Source organism: Dasypus novemcinctus, chromosome 4, assembly GCF_030445035.2.
Source record: "Dasypus novemcinctus isolate mDasNov1 chromosome 4, mDasNov1.1.hap2, whole genome shotgun sequence".
In the NCBI taxonomy this organism is placed as follows: Eukaryota; Metazoa; Chordata; class Mammalia; order Cingulata; family Dasypodidae; genus Dasypus; species Dasypus novemcinctus.
Window position 1 is genome coordinate 132,457,827 of NC_080676.1, and position 13,592 is coordinate 132,471,418.

Sequence of the window (13,592 nt, forward strand, 5' to 3'; positions counted from 1 at the left end):
AGCCATAAAAAAGAATGAAGTTCTTATACATGCTACACCCTGGAAACCTCTGAGGCATGATGTTTAGTGAAATAAGCCAAACACGAAAGAATATTATTGTATGAATCTGTACCATATACATCAAACTTTCTTATTTCATGGTGTTTTTCTTAAAGTTTATTTTCTATTTTTTTAATTTAAGTTGTGAGTTAGCAAAACATTTATGTGCACCATACAGAGTTCCCATACATTGCCTCACCATCATCACCTTACATTGTTGTGACACATTTGTTACAAATGACAAAAGACCATCATCATAATATTACTGCTATCTGTAGTTTATATCTTATATTTGGTGTATTTTTCCCAAAAAAACATCTTATTGTTAATGTTGTATATTTATTATAGTTCATGAGTGAACGTTCTCATAATTGTACTGTTAACCATAGTTCATCATTCACCACAGGACTTGGCTGTGTTATATGGTCCCCTGTCTTGGACAGTCCATCCAAAGTGTATGCTCAGCACCTCTCAGTTTAATCACAGAGTTGTGCTGTCATAGGCTTAGTCCATTTCAGAATGTTTTCATTACTCCAAAGGGAAAAATCCCATAACCCCTATGCCCCCCATAATTGACCATTAGCATTGATATATTCCCTATGGTTTTTAATAACCTGTTTTAAGACATAAGGAGAATATAGGGAAGAAAATGAATATTACGGGAGGTTTAGGGAAGGTTTTGTGAGTGGAATCCTATACCTGTATCTCTTTCTCTCCAGACTTCTGACCACTTATAATCAAAACCGAAGTGAATGGGAGCAAATTATTGATTCTCTTTGGGGGTTCTTTGTAACAGTTGAGTTGGAAAATGAGATGATCTTCTTCATGAATAGAACTTGGCATCCCCATGATGCAATATAACCGCTATGTATTTTGCAAGAACTCTAGGTTCCTGGAAACTGACTGGCCCTAGAGACAAGGAGAGATTACCAGAGCTGCCTGGGTTTTAATCAGTGGACCCACCCCTAGATACAGTAGCTCTTTTTTTTTCCCTCAGTTCTTCTCAGTCTTACCATTGTGCAAATTACTACTCTTTTTGTTGGACATAAATGAGGGGATAGAAAATGGGATCAGAAACTGTTATTCCAATAAGTCTTTTTCTTGGGGAGTAATTTAGAAGTTTCTTTTGGAAATGTGAAAATGGAAAAAGAGCTCTCCATAGGCAGCTTCATTCATCCTAAAAGAAAGATTTTTCAATCTGTCTCATGTTCTCTTTTTTTCTTTCTTCTGGTTTACTTTCTTCTGCATTTTACTTTATTTTCTTTTAATCAAAGGTCATTTAATTTCTTCTCTTTGTATATTTTTAGAGTTCAGAGTGTAATGATTTTGGTTTTTCTCTCGTAGCACCAACAGACATTCTTGAATCAGCTGAGAGAAATTACTGGGATAAATGACACCCAGATACTTCAGCAAGCCTTGAAGGTATGGCCTCTGTTTTATGACATACAGTTTATGGTTTACCATCATCATCTCTTACTACCTACCATATGTGATGTTTCATTTGTCTTATACCATGTGACAGAATTGATATAGGAATGGACTTTTTAAGTCAGAACTTCACTTAACATATTGTGATTTTGACTACGTTAGCTTTTTACAACCTAATATTCCAAGATATCTTGGATGGTGGATTACCACTGTCTGTGTGAAACTCCTCAAGCAAAATATTGGGATGTGAATCCAGATGTCAGTGACTATTACCCAATAGCCATGATTTTAAATGGAGTGGAGGGTATAATGGGATAGAGGAACAGGAGGGAGAAGAAGAAAATTCATAAAGTACCAAAAACTGAAATTTTTTTTTTGGTCTTCCAAAGAGAAATATAAATTGGAGTGCATTTAACTAATTGGACCTTAAATTAAGAACTTTGAACATTGATCTGTTTAGTATATCTAACAAAGTGCATCATTTTGGTTGTATTTTCTGATGCACCCTTATTTCCACACAGAGGCACCCAGATGAATCACATCAAGTGGATATACACATTGGAAAGATGAAATGAATGAAAGATGTTCAAGAAATAGAACTGTATCTTAAGCTTATTTGTATATTACTATTAAAGGCCTACAGCATTTCTGTAACTTTAAGCATACATGTGTCTCTAATCGTTTGGTACTTGCCCCATGACACAAAACTAATTATATCTTTCATGAGTCTAAGGCAGAAGTTCTTTATTTGTTTCTAGAAATAAGTTTTCTTAAATGATGATAATCACAATCATCTTAATGATAATGACAATAACTATAGTAACAGGCACTGAGCACCTCTTGTGGATTAACTAATCCTCATAAATAATCCTGTGAAATAAGTATTGTTTTCATCCCCACTTTAAAGAGGTGGAAACAAGAGAGGTTAAAGTAATTTACTTAGGGTCTCATATCTCATGTGTAAGCAGTCCGATCCCAGAATCTTCACTAAATCACTGCTATGCTTTAACTTATTTCCCCCTTCAGGAAAATGATGGAGTAGTCCTGTTTAAAATATTAATGAAGTGTGTGAGGCACTATCCAATCATGTTGTGAGGGCAAATTTTGACAATTCACTTTTTTTTTGTAACATGGAAAGCGTAGAGATTAACCAAATTCTTACCACATTTGCTTTGATGTAAGCTGTGTGAACAATTTTTTAAAAACTTTCATTTCAGTTACCATTAGTTGGGGGAAATCATTGTAATCAGTAGTTGTTGCTGTAAATTTCTAAGATGTTTAATAATGATTTGAGTCTTGATAATATATTGATAAGGGGTTTACTTTTTGGAGTCACAATGTCAGTGATTAATTTTATTACTTTTATTTTGAGAATCTCTTTATAGCCCTCCAAAGTAAATGACCTTCAAATTGTGTAAATTCTTGTCGTATTCAGTATATTGTTTTATGAAATAGAATGTGAAAAGCACTGACCACATTTCTTGGCCCATTGTACATGTTACAAGCTGTTATTATAACTTATTTTAAGATTACTTATTTAACTCTATGTTATACCTATCCGTGTTTTTGATGTCATTTAATGACTTTATAATGGTTGTGACTGATAACATACTTTTAAAAAGTGGTGCTTTTTAATATGCACTCTTATTTTTCTCTCTCAACTGGCTACTAGAATTGGAGTTTTGGTGGGTTGGGAACTTGATTCTTCTGGCTTCTCAGGCCCCAAATTTTGGAATCACCCTTAGATTCGTCTCCCTCTTTCCTATCCTATATGTAATATGATAGCAAATAATGTTGGACTCTCTACTTCTACCCTTTCTCTCCTATAGACTATTCTCAATACACAGCCAGATTGATCCTTTTAAAATGTAAGTCATACCACATCATTTCTGTCCAAAATCTTCCACTGGCTTCCTGTTGCACTTCACATGTATCTAGAATTCTTGGGGACTACACCACATTACATATTCTGGCTCTCTGTTACAAAGATTACTTCATTATTAATATCTGGATTTTTTCCTGTGGTTTCAACTAGCTATCATAGCTATCAGTGCTGGTTTTTATTATATAAATATGTAACTAGATAAGTCTCTTTCATTATTTTGTTTCAAAATATTTTGGTTAAAATAGTGTAATGCTTTCTTAAAAATTACCTTTAGAGTGATTTTTTGTCCATGTATGCTTTTAGTGAGACCCATGTAAAATGTATATATTTAGTTTGGGCAGAACTGTCATCTTGACAGTATTGAATACTTCTGTCTAGGAGCTCTGTGTCTCTCCATTTACTATCAAGGTCTATACAGTTTTGTTGTTTCCTTCTTATGACTCCTTAGTATTTTGCTTAAGTTTACCCCAAGTGTGTATTCAATACCCCTATTAAAGAGAATGTTTTTTATTGTTCTTGTTTGTAGTATTCCTTTAAATATTTATATTATTCATTTTGTGCTTTTTTTTTTTTTGGCAAGTTCCAGAAAACATTTTTTAATTTATTTGTTTAAAAGTAGAAGCTTGTGATTTACTTTTGTTAAACAAATATGAAAGCAATGGAAAACTAAGAGTTAGTTATAGAATTTTTAGATTAGTAATTGTAATTCATAAAAAAAGGAATTATAACTGACATATTATACTTTGCTTATGCTCATTTACACTGTAATTATATGTAGGGTAATTTCAAACCTGTAAATGATTTATGCTGTTAAGGATTAGTTACTACAGAGAAAATTGCATAAATATATGAGAATGTATAGAATTATTCCAAAATATTTGATATTCCTGTCTTGATATTTGAAGGATAGTAATGGAAATTTGGAATTAGCAGTGGCTTTCCTTACTGCAAAGAATGCCAAGACCCCTCAGCAGGAGGAGACAACTTACTACCAGACAGCGCTTCCAGGAAATGATAGATACATCAGTGTGGGAAGCCAAGCAGATACAAGTAAGTTTTCTCAATATTAATAGAAATATAATAAAAGAACTTGCTTTGAAAATATGTTTTGTTTAAGCACAAGTAAAGGGTAAAAGACTTCACCTGTGGGTTTTTTTAGCATATATTTTTATTAGCTATATTTTATTGTTTTTTCAGATTAGAGGTAAAGGATTGTGTTTTTTATATAGCCTTTCATAGAGCATTTCATGTAGTATCCATTGCTGTGAAATATGGAATAGCTACAGATAATCATATTCATAAAAAGAAAAAGAAATTCCTAGAATTTTAAATAGGCACAGTCTTTTGTTTTATGGGATTTGTGTTGTTAGAAACCTTAGTATTATTTTTGAAGGAAAGTGTTGTTTCTAATTGATAGGTTTACCATTTAACAAGATTTCTGCTCCCTTTCACCTTTAAAAAGATTTTGGAAAAAGTTTTACCATGTAAGAAAATCTGTCTCCCCCTCCCCTCCTCCCCAAAATGGAACTTGAAAAATATGTTTTGGGTACACACACATAACATGGGTACGTATATATACACACATCCACACTTACATATAGACACACACTCATACATCCATAGGGATAATTTTATATGGGACTCATTTCTTCCCATAATATGAATTCTTTGTGCTTATGTAGCACTCAGAGTTTTTCAGAATATGTCTAGTTACCTCCAAATACCTCCATAGACTCCATGGTCTCATCATAATATATTAGACAGTTGAAAGTATAGATACTTTTTATACAATATGGATTTGAGAAGCTGAATTACTAAAGTATATTTGATTAAAATTTCATATTTCATAGATCTTCTCAAAGTTAGGAAGCAACTGAAGAACCCGTTCATATAGATATTTACAACTACTGATTTACATTAAACCCATTTAATATTAATCTATTGATAAAATAATTTTATTTCCAGTTTTCAGGATAATCTTAATATTTTTGCTCCGCAAATGATCTTGGGTCAGTCATAGCTGGAATACACCTATCTCATACAGCTAGTAGGTGATGGGAGAAGTTTTATATATGTAAGATAGACTCAGTTTCTTATTTCCATTTTCAGGACAAACTGTGATTGGCTGCTATCGATATCTCTAGACGCATTTTCCACTGTTCTCTCACTTTACACTGTGTTGATGCAGAGTTCTTTGAAGTTTTTACACAGTACTGTTTATTTTTTTGCCTTTATATTTGATGATCCTTCTATGTGGAATCATTTTCTGGCCTTTTTCCTCCTAGGTAATCTTTATATATTTTTTGGTCTTTTAAGGCTTAGGTCAGTAGCTGCTTGCCTTAGAACATTTTCCCTGAACTTCTATGTTGGATCAAGTGTTTCTATAGAACCTTGAATATAGTTCTGTCTTAATCAATATTGTGTTATGTCGAAATTATTTGCATATGCCTGCCTTCCTTACCAAACTGTAAGATTAGCAGGGTAAAATACCATCTGTATTCCCATTACCATACTTAAAAAGTGCTTGGCTTGTTGTAGGTGCTCAAAAAGTATTTGTTGAGTTATATTTGTTAATAGGTGTAGAAAAGCTGTTTCAAAATCATTGAAAGGGAAAGAGGCTGAGAAACTTGTTGCAAGAATTAAAAAAAAAAAGTGATATACAGATAGAAATTAGTACTTGAGAATATCATCTCATATCTTTCAAAGTTCTGAGAAGTGGGGGGAGAAAGAAACTAGCTTGGTAGAAAAAGAAAAAGAATGCTTTGATTGCAGGCAACTGGTTGAAGTGAAGGAAACAGGAAGTTAAACTTGGTTCAGTGTTTTAGTTGAAAGGATAAAAAGATTTTAGATAAGAACTCAATAAAAACAGTACATTTTGTGACATGAGATAAGCATATATATATATGTATATTTGGGAGAATTAGGATTTTAAGAAATAAGGTAACTTATTTGGTATGTAAAAGTGATAAATTATTGCTTAAGCAAGTTACAACACCTGTTCTAGACTTCTGATAAAGACATAATGAAGGACAAGAAGAGAAATTTGAATAGGTACGTTTAGGGAGAAGGCAGCTTGGTTTCAGAAGGCATGTGTTTCCTTTGCTTGTGTGTGTTTGTACGTGTGAGTTTGTATCTTTTGAAAGATACCTCTGATTTTATATCTCACTTGAATAAAAAGATAGAGGAATGGAATTTCAGATTACATCTCAACTATTTCATATTTAAAAAATTGCTTGCTGTTGTGGTTTCTTAATCTACAAGATATAATCCTAGTAAGGATAAACTATATATCTGATTGGGATAGTATCTACATAAATTTGGTTTGAGGTGATTGACAAGCTATTGAAGAAATTTATTGTGGTGATTATATTTATAGTGTTAGAAATAGTATTAGAATCAAACTGGAAGAAGTAGTTGATGGGGTAATAATAGTACATACTTATTAAATCGATGAAAACATATTTGTCCCATGTTTTATAAAGGTCTAAGAAGTACAGCTGTCTTTAGGAAATAGTTTTGACTCAGTATTTAAATTAAGTAGTGTGTTATGGTGTTATGTAGTTGAATACTGAGTTTAAAACTGAGAAAATAAGGTGACAGCATGCAGTTAGATATTTTAAAAAATACTCTTTAAATTGCTATGCAGTTGTTTTTGGAAAGATAAGATATCTTCCCCAAACTTACTTGTGGGCAAAACTTTATATGTGGGGGGAAGAGAAAATAATTACAATGATTATATATTCAAGTGCAAGGTTATTGAAAAAACTTTAAGTGCTGAAGGAATGTAGAGTAATAGAATGATCAGAGTATGCAAAATTTCTCAAAGGATTGTTGTTGATATAAAAACCCTTTTGAGCATTTTCTCAGTTTTATGTGAGATGTGTTGTATCTTAAAGTTGACCAACATTTAACTTAATTCTTTCAAATATGGTGGTGATTTTGATTTTCAGTCATTTTTTTTCTTCTTCCTTCTCCCCTCCCCCTGCTTCCCTTAGCACCTTTTTTCCCCCCTAAGTATCAAGTTTCTTACAACTAAGTCTCAAGCATAATCAAAGCCATGCTGACTTTAATTGTGTTAGCTATTGGTTGCAGTACTGACAGAACATCTATAGCTTGAAGTAAAAGTCTCTTAAATGCTAAGAACATATATTTCCTTATTGGTGTAAGCTGGTGTATAGCTGTGTATAACACAGAATTTCTTTTAGAGGAAATAAAGTGCATGTTTTTTGGTGAGTAGAAAAATTTAGTTTTTAAACCAATAACCTGTTGAAGTCATGTTTTCATTTATGCCTACTCTGACACATCAGAGGATAAAGTAAATTGTATCACTTGATTTTAAGAGCACTTCTATTTTAGCCTTCATATAATATTGACGAAGTAATTGCATTTACAATATTTAGTAGAACAGCTATGCCTTTTTAGTGCATATTTACTTTCACTTTGGAGAGAAAAAGGAAACCTTTCAGGGAAACCATGCATTCTGTGTAATAAGGAATTTAGTAGTAGTGTACTTAGTGTCTTTATTTTACATTGGAGATGTTTGTTACTATAATTTAATACTCTGTTGAATTCAGAGAAAAGATCCAATTCATAGTATTATAATTTCCAAAAAGTCTAGGAACCTTTTTTTATTTCTTGGATCTCCTGTCCAGATTAAATATTGTAGATTGTCAAGTACATGTTACTCACTCCCCCAGCTTAAATTGGGGATAAAATTTTTTGAGAATTTTGTAGTCAAAAATACTAATAAAGATAGGATTAGGGCACAGTGCAAGGTGTTGACTTATCATAAGTGTATGTAATAGGTGGAGTAGAGATTCTGCAAAGTTCTTCTGTCATGGCAAACACTGTCCTAGACATGACCATACAGGCTTTGTCCAATTTGAAATCTAAGAGTAATATTTTTTTCTTTCATGACCATTAAATTCTTTTGAACTTTTTTAAAACAGGAAAAAAACAGTATATGCCCACCAGAACAAGATGTGCTACAATTGAGCAATCAAACTATGGAACAAAAGATAAGAGGGATTTGGGTAGGTAATTTTAACAGAAAGTTATGCCACATATTGACTTAAGTTTTAGAGAAATTGATATATAACACATGGGAATGAATGCCAACTGGTAGACCCTTCACAGATTTATAATCAGTGTGTTTCTTTTTCCCCAAAAGAATTTGATTTGGAAAGGGTTGCATAGAAATTGAGTAAAACATTGAGGTTCTGTCCTAGAATTCTCGTCATGGTTGGCCCAGACCAGTAGTAATTTAAACCACAAGTGCTGTGAAGATCCAGTTCTGCTGCTCTCATCCTTACTGAGGATAAATCACTTATATTAGGCAGTTTATGATTTTAGTGGTTGAATACTGATATTTTTTCTCATTCCCAGAGTTTGTTAAATGAGTAACTCAGGTAGAAAAAAGCATATAATAAGATTAAGTCTTTTTCCACAGAGATTTCTATTACAAAGAACTATTTCGATGACTCACCAGAAGTCAAATTTAAGCCTAAAAGTGAAATTCTGAAAGTCGTTACATATAATTGATTAGATGCAATTAAACTTGCATTCTATTAGTATGACTAGTATAACTTAATGAATTTTCCTTCCTTTTAAGGAAAAATGATAATTATGGAACTTTGCACTTTTTGTTGGATAATAAAGAATGGTAACTTTTTGTTTCATAATCCAAGTTGAAAAACATAGTAAAATTAACATCTCAGGAAGGGCTTCCTACTAGGCCCCTTCTTTACTTATCAGTGCTGCTATGCTAATCCTAGCAGTCATTCTTAAAAACAGAATGAGCCCACTGAGAGCTAAGTTGTTCATATAGTAGCTGCTAATCATATGTGGCAACCTAAATATAAATTAATATTAAATAATATTAAAATGCAGTTCCTTAGTTGTACTAGGTATTTTTTAAATGTCCAGTAGTAGTCATATGTGACTAGTGCTTACTTTATTGTACACTATAGTAATAGTACATTTCCATTATTGCAAAAAATACAGTTGGACAATGCTGGTTTGTAGAATTTGAGTTCAGCATTGAAAAGACTGGCAAAAAAGTAGGAACATCTTACGGGAGCTAGCCAAGTCAGGGCATAGAAGAATGGGGGGGGGGGGGGAATACATAATTTACATTGCTTATGTCTTGTTTTATTTGCTTTTCTGAAACATGAAACCTTATATTATTTGTCTTTCACTTACTAGAAAAAAATTTTTGATAGTGGATATATTCTCAGAGCTTTAATTAGTGCCACTATGAATATGACTCACAGATTTTTTTCTCTATTTTTAATCTAGATCTTGACTTTTGTTTAACAAATATTGATTGATTGCCTAACATGTATTGAGTACTTTTTTAGGCCATTTAAAAAAAACAAACAAACATGAAAAACCTTAAGGAATCCCAGCTTAAATGTTTCAAAGTTTGATAGTGGTAAGTTCATGAAGAACAAGAGAACAGAGTAAAGGGACAGAGGGTGACAGGTGCAGTTGTGGATTGGATGTGGGATCAGATAACACTTGGACAGAGACCTAAATGAAGTGAGAGAGTGGACCTTGTACATATTTCAGGAAAGTGCATTCTAGGCTAGGGCAGGAATATGCTTGATTAATGAGGAATGGTGAAGACCCAAATCCACATGTGTGTGGCTGAAGCAGACTGAGTGAGGGAAAAGGTGGTAGTATTCTCATTTCTGATTTCCTACTGAGCATCCCTGTATTCACATTGGCCTTTCTCTCAATGACATTTTCATGCACTTTTATCCTTCTGGTCACCCAGTTATTTATTTATTTATAAAACAGTGCCTAATCTCTTAAAACAACCATTCAATTGTAGTTCATTTAGTTTTTGTGTACACATTTTTTTCTTAAGTTGCTTATATTCTCATTACCTCTTCTCAAACTCTTGTTCAACACTTTAACTCCTCATTACCAAAACAGAATTCTGCTCATGTCATTCCCATGCCTAGAAATCTTTGCTGGTGGTAAAAATAAACTGACATTATTATTATTTTTTAAAGTACTTCCCTTTGCCTTACTTAGTCTTATATAGATAAGGAGAAAAGTGAAAAACTTTTTTTTTCTTCCAAAATAAATATCTTTACATATAGAATTGTAGCTCAACTAGATTATGAGTTAAATAGGGTTTTGTGAACTGATTTGGAAACCTCACCTCATTTAATATAATGTTTTCACGGGAAACTGAATTATGAGTTATGCACAACACATACATTTGAAGTCTAATTCAAAGAGCTGATAACTGCATATATTTTGGAGTACGCTGCTAAATGTTTAGTGGCTAGTATTTAGTTTGCTCAAAGGTATTTCCATGGAAAGTGAAAGATTTATTATGGTGAGTTTAGTGTTTTGAAATATATTTCTTACTTTGCAGAAAAAATGTTTTACTTTGAACATTGTTGAAAATGTTGGCGATTACTACTTATGTGGTTTGGTAATGTGAATTTTCTATAAGTGTTATCCAAGCAGCATTTCCACACATGTGCCTTTGAATTGTGCTCACACTAATACAGGAGGGAGGGGTGTTTTACCAAAGATCTACCCTGGCACATGTATAAGAGTAATCTTAATGCTTGGGTATTTGAATGGGAATTTTACTGAGGCTTTTTTTTTATAATTGACTCCTGCCAGTTAGCATTTGTTTATGGGTAAGCTTATTCTCTGTTCCTTTTGAGTGTAAGTTTATAAGGAAATCATAGAGGGCTAGTTTTTATTCTAAAATTAATAGATCATTCCATGTCTTAGAGAAATCATTGTTCCACTCTTTATAGAAAAAGAGTAAATTCAAGTTTAAGGATTCTATGTGAAATAACATTTTACTTTTTTTTTGTTTTTACTCTTAAAGAACCTTTAGATTACATAAATGTTGCATCAAAAATACAGGGGATTCCTATGTACTTCATTCCCACCCCCCTTCCCCATTAACAACATCCTTCATTAGTTTGGTACTTTTATTACAAAGGATAAACACATCGAAACATTGCTTCTAACCATGGTTAGTTTAACATTATAGTTTACACTTTGCACAGCACAATTTTACAGGTTTTGACAAAATGTATAATGGTCTGTATCCATCATTGTAATGTCATGCAGGACAATTCCAGTGTCCCCAAAAATGCCCCACATTACACCTATTCTTCCCTCTCCCTTCCCTCAGAACCTCCAGTGGCCAATGCTTTTATATCAGTAATACAAATTCTTCTGTTATTAGAATAATAAGTCTACTTTAGGCCATAGTTGCATACCTGCCTTACATTTCTTTATTCCTCAATCTTTAGGATTTTGAGATAGTGATGCCCACTCTGCTGCTGGTTGAGAGGGGGCTTAGATCCCAGGGAAAGATGGATGAAACTGTCTTGCTTGCAGCTGTGGATACTCTTTGTTTTTTGGGTTGGGTGTTGTCCATCATCATCCTTTTCTTAGTTGTCCTGGGCGAGTCTGATGAACTGGAGAGTAAGTGTTGCAATTCAGCTGAGATTCAGGGCTCACCTGGCATATGAACAATCTGAAGATTAGTCTCTGGGACATATATGTAACAAGTATAGTGCTAATTATAGGTTCAAATAAAAGGGACAGAAGAGCTATGTGTAGAGAAATTAAAAATGAGTCTCCCTCTGCATTGGGGGGTATATGTTCCAAAGTAAGTCCCACTGACAGGGTGCCCCATTCCTGAGATTGTCTGCCCTGCCTGTAGTGTCTAGGTGTCTCGAGAGGCCTCAGAAGCTCTGCTGTTTGTGGTGCTGTTTATTGTGGCAGTCAATGAGATCCTGCTGAGACTTGCATAAGTGTGACCTCTGGAATGACCTCCTGACTCACTTTCTAGTTGGTGCTTGGTAATAATGCCTGGTTCAGGGGAGGCTCATTCTTGGGAGTCATTTCTCACATCAGGGGAAGGTAGTGAGTATATCTGCTGAGCATGGCTTAGAGAGAGGCTACATTAGAGCAACAAGGAGGCTTTCAGGAGGTAACTCTTAGGCAATATATGATACTAGGCTGGGCTTCAATTTCACAAGAACAAGGGTCATAAGTACAACCACTAATATCAAGGGCCTGGTGTAATAGTCTGTCTTCCTTCACTAGGCACTGCCCGTGTACTCTGGAGATTCTTGCTGCTCTATTAGAATGTTGCCAGGATGGGAATTCAGTATTCTTCTGGTTATTGTGTGGGTCTTCACCTACCAAGACAAAACACCCCTTGACCACTTGAACATGTTCATATGCCATAGAGGCATACCCCAGGTGCACCCCTATACACACCTCCCCACATCACCGACACCCTGTACCAGTGATCCTTCCCAGACATCGTTCTGATCCTTATACAATGCAAAACCTCCCCAAAAACAAAGCCAATAAATAAATAAAAATTATAGGAAAATTAAAGTAATAATACAAAATAAATAAAATACAAAAATACAATAAAGTTGTTTTGTGCATTCCTTTCATCACTGCAAGATCTGTTGTCTTTTATGTATAGCAACAGTTTCTTCTGTATGTTCCCCCACTGTATTTATTTTTTTGGCTTTATCTTCAGAGAAGCTTTAGGTTACAGAAAAGTCACATAGAAAATATAGGGGATTCCCCTATATCCAATCCCCTCTCCTGATCTTCCCTGTTAATAACATTTTACCTTTGTATGGTACTTTTGTTACAGTTGATGTACAAATATTGAAGCATTCCATTATGGTTTCATTTTGCACTGTACACTTTTATAGGCTTTGACAAAATTTTAAATGGCTTGTATCTGTCATTGCAAGATCATGCAAAACAATTCCAATGCCCTAAAAATGCCCTCCTGCATCCCTCGGAATCCATGGTAATCACAAATTTCAAGTTTTGAAGACTAAGGTTCATAGTTATATGCAATGATATTGAGGACTTGACATATTGGTCTGTTTTCTTTTATTAGGCACTGCCTGTATTCTCAAGAGATTCTTGTCCCTCTTAATTGAGAGCATAGCAGGAATCCCCAGGATGGGTATTTAATATTTTCTGGTTTATTGCCTGGGTCTCAACCCAGTGAGATAACACACCATGACAAGATGAACACCTTCATATTCCATAGAAGCATGTCCCAGGTGCTTTCTAGCCCACAAAGCCCCCACCCCTGACGCCCTCCACTAGTTATCCTCCTCTGCCATATTTGCCAAAAGTCATTCCCACTGCTGTGGTTTTAACCACGGACATATCAATCCCCAGAGTTAACCTGTTCCTTCCTCCAGCCTCC

The 13,592-nt window shown here is 34.0% G+C and overlaps 1 protein-coding gene across 6 annotated transcripts in view; it reads left to right on the forward strand.

Moving 5' to 3' along the window:
• USP25 (ubiquitin specific peptidase 25) overlaps positions 1 to 13,592 on the forward strand; it is a 164,568-nt gene that overhangs the window by 21,519 nt on the left and 129,457 nt on the right. For 3 of the 6 annotated variants that reach the window (XM_004462644.4, XM_012526814.4, XM_058296107.2), the window contains exons 2-4: positions 1,384 to 1,461; positions 4,258 to 4,402; positions 8,302 to 8,385. In XM_004462644.4, coding sequence (XP_004462701.1) covers positions 1,384 to 1,461; positions 4,258 to 4,402; positions 8,302 to 8,385 — 307 coding nt within the window. The remainder of the gene's footprint in view (positions 1 to 1,383; positions 1,462 to 4,257; positions 4,403 to 8,301; positions 8,386 to 13,592) is intronic. The other 3 variants (XM_012526815.4, XM_012526812.3, XM_071214901.1) reach the window with 2 other exon arrangements.